General features: G+C 36.4%; 1 protein-coding gene across 2 annotated transcripts in view; it reads left to right on the top strand.

Moving 5' to 3' along the window:
* Positions 1-7,577, top strand: part of LOC140169851 (DNA-directed RNA polymerases I, II, and III subunit RPABC3-like) — an 87,390-nt gene extending 79,813 nt beyond the window's left edge. For both annotated transcript variants that reach the window (XM_072193162.1, XM_072193163.1), the window contains exon 4: positions 7,281-7,577. In XM_072193162.1, the coding sequence (XP_072049263.1) occupies positions 7,281-7,398 (118 nt within the window). In that variant the 3' untranslated portion in view covers positions 7,399-7,577. The remainder of the gene's footprint in view (positions 1-7,280) is intronic.
* The last annotated feature ends 4,874 nt before the right edge of the window (positions 7,578-12,451 follow it).

Here is a 12,451-nt window from a genome sequence, read left to right as displayed (position 1 = left end):
GTACACAGATTATGAAGACAAATGACACAATGTACTGCATCGGATACGCATGGGATCAGAAAAGATTTGTTACCCGCCCTTCCCAGAATCCTTTGCAACATGATGCATCACCTCATTTCATCAAATGAGACTGCCGTTACTTTGTACAGGTTCCCTTTGTTTTCATTTTGGGAACAGACTTGCTAAACATGGGTCGATATTCAAGAAATAAACATATTTTGCAAGATCTGGATGTGTTCTGTTCATTGAGGTACTTTTTATCACCATCAACCCATGATGCACCTGATAGCAAATCAATATAGAAAAGTGAAATTTGAGAAATGCATTATGGGAAGTGGAAGATATCTTCTCCAGCATGGGATATGACAAAGGAATTAACCTAAACAATGCAGTCATGAGCTAAATTGATAAATGACTTCGGGCGACGACGACGGGTGAAACCCGACCGGCGTGCAACCATGCGAAATGACTCTCGCGGGCTGGATGTACTATGATGGGTTCAGGTCTATACACCCATTATCACGATTACGGTATTTAATCAACGGCTACGTTGATCTATATAATAATCAACAAGGTTTTTATTACTAGGGTATATAATGACAAAAGTGGAGGATGAGACAAAATAGATAGCCACCATTTACGGATGAATTGGCTGTTAACCGGGGTGCTCAGTTTATAATCAATTTGGGAGGTGCTTTTATGTTCCATGACATTGGGCCAGTTAAGTTTGTCTCTAAATTCTTCTGCCTATGGTTTGTCACCATAAACTTTAGCGGTCATCACTTTCATCATAGGACAATGACAATTTGCAGTGTCCCAGTCTCTAGTGAGAAGGGCTGTAATTTTTAAGTGGTCGTGGGTAGAATATCAGAAGACCAATTTAAGATTTCAGCCATTGTGAAATCAACAATTATCAACTAATGCTCTAACAGAACAGTTTTTGGCCTTCTTGGGGGAAAATTGTTTTTTGCCCGCTCTCTCCCCCATCTGACCTTATCCCTGTACTGGAATGTCAACTTGTCCCCAGAATATGTTGTGTACACAGAGATATGTAGGTCAAAGCCACCATGTTGTTATTTTTATGGGTCAGTAAACCCCTCCCAAAACCTGCCCCTTCCTGGAGTCCAGAAACTTTAACAAGATGGGCATCAATTTTGTAACCTCAATATGACTGAAATATAACCATAATTCGTCTGAAAATCTTAACACTATAGTAGTATTTTACCCTTACCATCAACACCTTACCTAAATGTGGTGACTCTATCTTACAAAAGTTTTACATCATACCATAAACTTTCCCCTTTCACTGAGAGATACTTAGTGACCCTTTTCGCATCATATGCGAGCACCCCCAGAGCACTTCCTATTTCCACCCAACTTGTAGTAACAATAGATGAATCATGTAGGATGGTAAAAAAATATGTCAAATCAACGCAGATTTTTCTCTCTCCTCCTACCATCCCCACTAGCGAACGAGCCGACCGTTGTCATATCTCGTGCCCTAGGGCGTTAAACTCTGAGTCTCGGATAACGAAGTAGGAAGTTATCCTTTCCTATCCGCGCCCTGCGTTAAGTCTAATCTCATCGCGTCCCCGGCGGGTTCATTTTCCAAGAAACACCAACGGTAGAGGAATGGTACACAAAGAGTGTAAGCCAAAGCAGATGATGAATCCTACCCATAATGCATTGCAGAAATTGTGCTAAATCACACCTGGTCACGATGGACTAGCGGTACGGGTGTGTACTCATTTTATCGGAAGGTTACATGTTCAAGTCCTAGCTGTGGTTGCGTCCTTAAACAAGGGTTTAAACCTCTCTAAAACAGCTTTTTTTGTGTCAAAAGCTGTCTAAATTTTGGGGAGATGAAGGTCCACTTTTCACAAAATCACACATCCCCTGGAAAAATGGTCCACTCTTTCAAAATCTGCACCCCCCCCAAAAAAACCAAATCCTGTGTATGGGCTTCGCAGGTAAAAGCAACTGTCTTCTAAACTCTTTTACAATTGGTCAAAATTATGTGCTAGATGCACGGGACACTGGCATAATGCATTCTGGGTAGACATGGTTTCATGCTGTGAGTGGTAGCTATATCAGGTCCTAATTTACATTGTTACCGATTTGAATTTCACTCTGGATCAATTTGCCGGACGGACGTCTTCGCTTAATTTCCTCGAAATGTGAATATTTGATGCCTTTGTGCTGTCATTTATTACTTAGCGTGACGATTTCGCCACAGCCGCCGCTTTATTTGCATAGGCTAAGATTATTTGAACTGATAAGGATTTTTTTTTCTGTAAAAAAATCCATTTGTGTTATGAAAATTTAATTATTGTTAATATGGGTTTAGTACTTTGGGTGTAGATGTTAAAACCTTATCTGACATTCCGTCTGAAATCTCAAGAACCGCTGTACCAATACAAGGCATGATTGTACTCATTTTGGAGCATTTGACATGTCCATCGCAAACAGTGTCTGAAATAAGGAAAATATGGAGGTTATCCCGAGGATAACTAAAGCATAAATTCTGCTTGTCCTCAATACATTTTGGTTGTCCCCAAAATGTGTCATACTTTTGGAGGTAAAATATAGTGGTTGTCCAGGGGATAAGTACATAGCTCAATGTGGTTGTCCCCAGTGATTTTTGGACAAGAGGACAAGAGGATAAGTGCTTATTTCTAACACTGATCGCAAATCTCGTCCCCAAAATAGAAAAATCTGGAAAAAGTGTAAATTTTGTTTATAAATTGGCCTGATGACTGCACTTGTTTTTTTGAGTGGTAAAGGTTATTAAAACCAGTGTTAAACACGTGTGGTTGTTACCAGGAGCAAGCAGACAAAAGCCTGAATTGAGTCATCTAAGACCTCATTATTTACACGTCGGTGCTTCCACGTTTAGTAGCACTAGTATTGAATTAGATAGAGTGACTTTTAATTGCATTGTCCAATTATACTGACGTGTTAAAACACTGTCTATGATTTTGGATTGGTTTGAATTTAATGATGATCATTAATAGTGCATGGTGGTGTAGAGGGGATATTTTCAATAATAATTATGTGTGTAAATTGAAATCTAATTAGGATCTTAAGTTTTATTTTTGTACATAAAATAGACCCCGTTTACACAGAGCCTGAAGTCGACTTTAGCCGACTTTGAACTCGACTTCATTTGTGTGTAAACAGGGTCGTCGCATTTTGAACTCGACTTCAGAAGTCGACTTCGAATGATGACCCGGAGCAACATTTGTCGAATGTGTAAATGAACACGTAATTAGAAGTCGACTTCATAATGGTAATTTGAAACATGAACAAGTGATGGCATAACATTTGAATTCATAATTTGTTTTGAAGTCGACTACCGTGTAAACACCCCGTCAAGAAATAATTTATGCTAATCCTTAGTCGCAATCTGAATTCGATGTCGCAATTGAAGTCGACTTCTCTCTGTGTAAACGGGGTCATAGATTTAAAAGTTAATTTTAAAATTTGAAATGGAATTTAATGATTGTCATTTATTTGATCTGGTGGTGTCCTTGTGATACTTTTAATTATGTTTTTTAATGATCTGGGTTTAATTTACATCTCATTTTCAGAATTAATTAATCATGCCTCAACTAATTAATGGGCGAATGACCACAAGAGAAATTCTTGGAATCGGAGCAAACAATGATAATAATTAATGTTACAAGGTGATGCCATTGATATCAATTATACCCTGACCATGTCACAATCAAGAAGAAGCAATTGTAATGCAAATCATTTATTTTAATAAACTTTAAATAAATGATGAGATCAAAATGTTGATTACTGGCGTATCTCATGAATACGGCTGATAGGATTACAAAATGCTCAGAAATGGACTTTTTCAAACATTTGTCTAACAGAAATTTATTACTGATCTATAGCTCATTAATAAATTTCTTACCATGACGTGGTACTTATGTACACTATACAAATTAAAACAAATTGAGCAAATTAAACAAATTAAACAAATGGAAAAAAATTCTCCTTTTTCTCCATTAATAAAACTGATGTAAATGTTTATAGGGATTAGAACTAGCCCTGTTCACAAACCGTGATGCCTCTAGACAGCGAGCAAAGCCAGCAGCGGGCATAGGGAGGGGGAAAATCTTTCGATCATCATACAGGTATCAAAGTACAGCCCAGAAGCCTGTTCTACATAGGATGAGCCCTAAAGAACAAAATTATGTATTCAGCAGGTCTTTTGGTTCAAAAAGGGTTTAAATTAACTTGAGATAGCATGGCAATTATGTGTGATGATAGAAGCAGGACTAAATAAAAAACAAAAATAGGTCATCAATATATTCCTAGCCAAAGTTCACATTACTCAAGGCAAAATCACTCTCCTAGTAAAATGTTAAGAAGGAAATCTAATATTCTTTGATGAAATTTAAACACAGTGTATATTGATTAGGTAAGCTTACACTGACCTTAATTTTGTCACTTGACTCAGATAATTGGCAGGGTTACTGAATAGCACACTTTTACACAGTTGTCCCACTAGTTTGTGGCAACCATTCAAGACTAAATTTGTTAGGAGAAGATGCTTGATAATTATTAAGGATTTGATTAAAATTTAACTGCCCATTTTGTTTCAGATAATTTCATTTTGGTTTTGATAATTTATGCAAGAGTCTATGGTTATTTTATGGGGAGTCTTATATAAAAGCCCAATTTAATTCTGATACATTTTCAAAATAATGTACTAAATTTCAAAAATGTCCTTATTTGAAATTATTGTATAATGTTAAAAAAAGTTATTACATTATTAATAAACTTCATTTGTAGTATTTAAAGACAAAACTATTGAGTTTTGTGAACAATGCCATTTATCTAGTGATTTCAGCCAATTAGCCACGTGCGAAACAGAAATTAATACACTGTCAGCAATAACTATTTCAATTCATTTGGACTTGAATCTTTGCACGTGTGATAGCAAAAATATACCAGTATGGGCTATCCATACTGCATATTTTGGAGCTGTTTCATATTGTGATCCAGATAATGTGCACAGTTGCTTGATTCATTATGATGCATTTTGTGTGGGGGATATTCAAGTGTGGTTTTGGGTCTTGGTATGCCGAGAATCGGAAAATGGACTGGACCCATGGCAATGTTACAAAAAGAAAAACTGGAACTCATTGGTATCGCCCTAGAAGTGACATAAATAATCGGGTTAACTACCATAGTAATACTAGATGAATACAATTTTGAATATACATATCACCCCATGCTACAATGTTGACACCTGGTACCTATGCTGATCACTTGCACCTGTATAAAAATAGTATCTTTGAAAAGAGCGGTATTGTATTCAATCTGTGTTTGCTGACATACACAGTTGATTAGTGCAATCTGCTTGTAGTGCAGGGTAATCTCCTTAAAAATTGTATTCATTTATTGCTATGGTAGTTAATCCGATAATTTTGTCACTTGGCGAATACATAGTCCACTCAAATTTACATAAAATCAGCAGTATTCAAATTCCTCATATAAAAAGTGATATGGATTACTCAAATGAACCAATCTAGATTCAGTGCACTGTGTGGATTGGCCTACCATGGAAAGTCCCCTGGCTTCAAATAATAACTTGTTATAACAATAGATAGGATAGAAGTGGAGTGTTTGCACATGATAATCACTACGATAATAAATATTGAGTTGCTTAATACTGTTTCGATTTCGAAAATGGTGATGCAACGGCAAGTGATTTTTTTGCAACATTTTGTTATAATGTACTCTTTGGAAAAGCTTTATTGAAGTTAGTTGTGTAAAAAGGTATCACATAAAAATCAAATGAGAAAATATTACCTTATTTTGGTAGATTGGATATAGGCCTATATTTTTATCTACAGTGGAAACTCATTATAACGAAGTTGTCAGGGACAGAGAAATTACTTCTTTATATCCAAATTTCGTTATATCAGGGTTGTAAAAACAATAAATAACAAAAGAATTATGTATCTTGGTTCTGGGAAAATACTTCTTTATAACAGGGTTTTTCTTGTATCAGATTTCGTTGTAATGAGGTTTTACTGTATATATATAAGTCTTGCTGCAATGGTTCATGGGAAGAACAAAATATTTAAAAATAATTATAAAAAGACATAAATCTGCTTTTGAACTGAAATTGATTGATTGAATGACACAGATTTAGTGCAATGACAATGGCAATCAGGTGGTGATTTGTAAGGGAGCTGATACCTGTATACATACATGAAAACAGCAGATTTAGAACAAAATTTGGAAGCATATGACACGAGACTGGTGCTTGTGTTTTGTATTTGAGCGATAGTGAACGATTTCTTTGTCCGTCGTCTTTGTCTCTTATGTCCTTCTTTGTACCTGTTGATTATATATGCTGTTAAAAAAAAATTATATTGATCCATTGTGTATGTTTTTTCTCTCTCTGCCAGTTCCAAGTTCAGGGAATAAAAAAGAAGAAAAAAAAAATTTAGAAGCATAACTTTGATACTGTTTGATGAAATATCTGACCAAGCCTAGCCTGCAATACTTTGTATTCTTGCAACAGCAGTGTAGTGAACTCTGCAACATTTTGCAATACTGTTAGAATTAGCTTGAAAGTAGATTGTGTATGATTCTAAACCACATCCTTTATCATATATCATAAGGTTACCCATGGATTTTGTATTTTGAAAAGAGAAGAGTTCTTAGTGAGGGAAAAAGGGGGGGGGCATTTGTGCATGATTGTGTTGGTATTACCATTCATTCAGGCCCTATTCCAGGGCTTAAATTAAACCTGCACACAAACACAGACCCTGGAAAGAAATCTTCCAGGATATGTGATTAATTGTATTTCTGTATATCTTTGAGTGTGTGTGGGGGTGTGTTTGTATAAATGGGGATTTTAATAGGCACCTACATGGATATATGAAACAGGGGGATACAGTGAACTGTGGTATTAAACCACACCGGAAGTGTAGCCTATCTTGAGGCATTGCTATGCAGGTTTTTACTTCTCATATCAAAACTGCTGGAGTAGTGTAACTTAAAAGTTGCAAACATATTGTATTAATGGCCTCAATGTTAGATAAAAAAATAGAACATGAAAAACTTTTGAACCACGCCCCTTTTAATGAACAGTGCATTTTGCAAATGACACCATTTTTGCTCATGGTGGAGTGTTCTAACCCATAAATTTGTACACATTATTTTCGGAGCACCAGTCATTCCTGTAAGTGCATATAACTCTCTAACAATATTTTTTCTTTCTTTTTCTTTGATTGTTATCTCCAATACAGATCAGCCTATATATCCTATGGTGGCCTTCTGATGAGAATACAAGGTGATGCCAATAACCTTCACGGTGTGGAACAGGATATGCACGTATACCTACTCATGAAGAAGCTGGCCTTCTGAGCTGCGACTACCAGAGGGTGGAGGACGCCATTGAAAGTGTACATATCGGAACTGATGACCAAATCTATAAGGGACTTCACAAACACTTGTAAGGGGGGCCTGATGCAAAAAAATTTGAGGCCCCCCTCTTACAGACCTCAAAAATTTCAGGGCCCCCTTTTTGACATGAAAATTATGGGTCAACCTCGAGAAAACTTAATTTTCCAGGAAAATTTGTGGTCATTTTTTCAGGCCCCCTCCTTAGGGTCAAAATTGTTCAGGGCCCCCTTTTTGCATCAGGCCCCCTAACAAGTGTTTGTGAACGGTCCCTAAGCATGCTGTAAAAGTGGAAATTTTTTGCGGAAATTAATTTTTCATGCTTAATACAGCTACCGTGAAAATAAAACTGCGAATATGTTTATTTTATGCAATGGTCTGTGTATAGAAACCTATTGCGAATTTTAAAAAGAAGCAAAGAAGTTCAAAATAGGCAAAACATGGACAAATACACACTCAAAAATTACCACTTTTACAGGGTGAGGAGACCTTTTAAGAACAGTGGCTTGCCCAGGGTGTGGCTTAAGGGCATGAACACCCATATTTTCTGTAAAATCATGTAGAGTGATGGAAGAGATTGGAGATGCTAATGATGATAGTATCAGCTTGGAGCACAAAAAGGAAGAGCTTTTTCAAATCAGTCATTTGTACAGTGGACTATGAACATTGCAATGTGTACATGAAATCTTAAAAACTAAAGGCATCAGATATCTGCACAGTACATGTAAAGTCTAAGGGCATCAGATATCTGCACAGTACATGTAAAGTCTAAGGGCATCAGATATCTGCACAGTACATGTAAAGTCTAAGGGCATCAGATATCTGCACAGTACATGTAAAGTCTAAGGGCATCAGATATCTGCACAGTACATGTAAAGTCTAAGGGCATCAGATATCTGCACAGTACATGTAAAGTCTGATCGGACATTTCAGAAAATGTCTGATACCCTTAGCTTTAGACATTAAAATGCTCATAGTCCAGTGCATAAGTGACCTATTTAAAAAAGTTCTGTGCTCCATGATTGCAGCATGATAGAACAAATTATTATTCACCCACAGTGCATTGCAGCACTGCAGCCCATTTACAACCCGTTTATCATGTGAAGTTGAAACCAGGGTGAAAATTGGCTTCTATGATAGGTTGTATCTAATTCAGCAATGCCTTGTGGGTAGGCATTAAAGTCAACTTTATGCTAAGACTGTCAGAGGGTGGGAGACACATCAGAATTGTACATACTGGGACTGATTTGTCTCTTTATCCGTATAATTTCCATAATGTTGAAAACAGGCAAAAAGTTGTATAATATGAAGGAGGTCAGAGAGTGAACTCCAGGCAACCAATGGGCTATTCCATTTGAAATACAGACACCCCTATGGAAGACATGATATCTTAATCTTCCACATAGGGAGTGTGAATCTCAAATAGAACACTCTAAGCATTATGACACATTGTAGGGTTTTTACAATGGTAAATCCAAAGCCATTGGCAATCTAAAATATGGAAGAGTTCTATCAAACATGTTTTTTGTGTTTTTAAATGAATTTCAATTTTGTAGAACTTCCAGTAGAAGTTTAATTTTCATAGACAAGTCCGATGAGACACTGTTATTGTTGAACGATTGAACCAAGAGAATTGAAAATATCTTAGAGAAAGATGTTGTTCTTCAGTTGAAAGAGAGCGATATTATGATAAGGATAATGAACTGAGTGCAATGCATTCGTCAAGATAATCGCACGCGCCGTGGAGTTATTGCATTTAGCTTGAGAGCCGATAGGCTCGAAAGCTAAATGCAATAACTCCATGGCAAGTGCAATTATCTTAACGAATGCATTTGCACGAGTACATTATCCGTCATACACTTTGAGTGTAGGCCTATTAAAACAATAGGCAATATTAATTGCTGCATTCATTATATTAGTTTTAATATTAGGAAAATATCTTACATTTAAAAACACCGTCAGGACATTGACCAGCACGTAGCATTTAACTGGTAAAGAAAATCAATCCCTGTAATCAATGGTATCGATTATGCCATACGTCATACTTAGGTAACTTATTCACGCATTGACTTGACTTTATGTTGTGATCATTTAATATCGTGGTTTTGAACACAGAGAGCACTGAACCAGTTGGAAACGATCGATTTAGATGTCAGACTAGTACTACGGTGAATATCAACTGGACTTTATAGCTCTATAATTTGAACTACTTATATTAAAACACACGACATTGGGATTTAACAATTTGTTCAGTATTATCATAGGCCTTCAAACACATGTGTTTGAAGGCCTATGGTATTATAAAGCATGATCATGATATTATGCGCTAGTGTGTGTTTCGGCCCGGCTTTGTTATTTTAGATATAGGCCTACATGTATTTCATTTGTAAAATGCTGAATATTTTGCAATGGTGTCATCTTGTATAATTATGATCCACCTGTTTTTGGCCCTTTTTAATTAATAGAAACTCGATTATTCTCATTTGATGTTTGATTTATTTGAGGTCATTAATCATAATTTATGACAATGATATTTGCAAGGGTGCAACTCTACTAGTCTTATTACAAGACTGCCCTATCCCAACCCTAAACCCTAATCCTAAACTCCGTAAACGAGGACTGGACTCAAGTCTAGCGAGTTGCACCTTATTCGTAATTGTACACTATTATAGAACACCGTTTGTAACTATACCATTTTAACACCACAGAATGTATATTCGTACTTTTTTGTTGGTATATATATCGAACAGACAATTATATAGTTATGTGATCTCTGTGTCTAAAGCGCCACCTAACTCTACTTTATGGTTATGTGAAAGTAGTATTTCTAGTATTTGAGCGTGCGTAACGTATTATCTAGAATCTATTGTTTAGCGTGCAGGTTTTAGATAATGCATTGTTTAGCGTGCAGGTTTATATAATTTGGGCTGTGAAGGGTAGTTCGCGAAAATAATGCACGGGAGAAGAATACATAACGATGAATAGAAACGGGCACTAGAAGTGTATGTGACATTAAACTGCATAGACTCTCATTCATCTAGGTATGTTGAAATTAAGATTTAATTTAAATCTGGTCAACCAGACATACCTATTTTTGACGTACGAACTGACATTACGACTGAAACCTTCAGTCTTCAGTTGGGTTGTGATGCAAATAAAGGACATTCCTTGTCGATTGCCATGAATACCGGAAGTGTCCGGTACTCAAGGTCATTAGCATCACAACCCAGCTGAAGACTGAAGGTTTCAGTCGGGTCATCCGTCAAAAATAGGTATGTCTGGTTGACCAGATTGAAATTAAATCTTAATTATGTGACATTAGCTTTATTCAACACCTGATTCTATACTATAGCATGTCCAGGGTAGTATATAAGCAGAGAAGATATTTTACCCTTCCCAGAATTCTGTGCAACATTTTACACCAGCTCATGTAATGCTTTGCACAGCTGTGCTGTAAAACATGCTTCTTTTTGTCATGTAAAAAGGCATGTTGAGAATGGACTGAACCAAGAGAATTCTCGCATTTCACAATACAATGCGCCGCCAACGGTTGCTCTTGCTAGTCTTAATTTTTTACCTCCAGCGTCGACATCGCCTTGCTAGCCACCATTGGATTTTTACACGAGTGTGATAATAATGCTGAAAACAGCTCCACCAAGGATTCCGTGTGATCAATAGATCGAAAATGGATCTAATACAATTATTTTAAACTGCTGTTTAGTGTGCATTCGCGTTTAACATAATTATATTGACATTTAAACACTTAATATTCCTGTGTTACAGCTTATTTGTGACAACTGAATGCGAAATTATGTGCAAGTGCTTGCTGATATCTACTTCTGGGTCTGGCTTGTCAATCAATTTCCCACAATTCAACGCGCTATGACGACTGTCGCATTTAAACTGAATGGGGGCGCATAGATTGCGAAATGCAAGAATTGAAAATAACTTTTAGAAAGATGTCGTTCTTCAGTTGAAAGAGAGCGATATTATATGTGACATGAACTTTATTCAACATCCTGATTCTATACTGTAGCATGTCCAGGGTAGTATGTAAGCAGAGAAGATATTTTATCCTTCCCAGAATTCTCTGCAACATCTTATACCACCTCATGTAATACTTTGCACAAGTGCGCTGTAAAACATGCTTTTTTCATGTAAAAAAAGGCATGTTCAGAATGGACTAGCTATGAAACGAGTTGTTAGTCAATAGAGTACCATATAATTGGCAAGATTAGGATGTGTGCTTTTCATATAAGGTTCTTTTTGACTCAAGTGAAACTGAATAGCCTACAAGCACAGAAATGAATTCGACACAATGCATTGTGGGAAGTGAAATATAATCTTCTCTGGTCTGTAAGCTAGCCAATGCTTTATGGAAATCATGCCCTACTTTGCTGGGCAAAAGGTTTACTAAGCTTATATTTTCATGCTCTTGCCACTTATATGTTTCTTTTTTGCATTGAGGTATAGGATGTTTTGTATTTGTGTACTATTTTGTGACTAGTGGTGGGCAAGGAATAACTACAGTAGCAATAGGGCAAAACAATTTTTGAATATACCGCACTTCACTAGTATGTTCACATGGTACCTCTGCATTGAACCATATCATGCTGATCACTTGCACCTGTAAGATTAGTATCTTTGAAAAGAATGGTATTGCATTCAATCTATGATTGCAGACATGCAGCACAGGTGATGAGTGCAACCTGCTTGTATATGCAAAAAAAATTTTACCCTGTTTCTAGCGAATAACAAATAATTATATAACGATCCATATAACACTATTTTAAAGTGACAAGAACCTGCAACTTTAGGACTCCGCAAAATTGTTTGGGAAACTTTGATATCATGAAAAAAATTACTCCAGTGAAAATATCCAACTAGTGCAACAAGGAACAGAGTAAACTACACTAACCTAAATATGAAGCTGAATTGGACTGTACAAAGTGTTATTATGTATATAGAACTTGTATATTATTTTGTAGAATATCATGAGAACTACTGGTAAAAGTGG

This window comes from Amphiura filiformis, chromosome 14 (assembly GCF_039555335.1).
Source record: "Amphiura filiformis chromosome 14, Afil_fr2py, whole genome shotgun sequence".
Classification (NCBI taxonomy): Eukaryota; Metazoa; Echinodermata; class Ophiuroidea; order Amphilepidida; family Amphiuridae; genus Amphiura; species Amphiura filiformis.
Note: the sequence above shows the minus strand (reverse complement) of the source record. Positions and strands in the feature narration are given on the sequence as shown.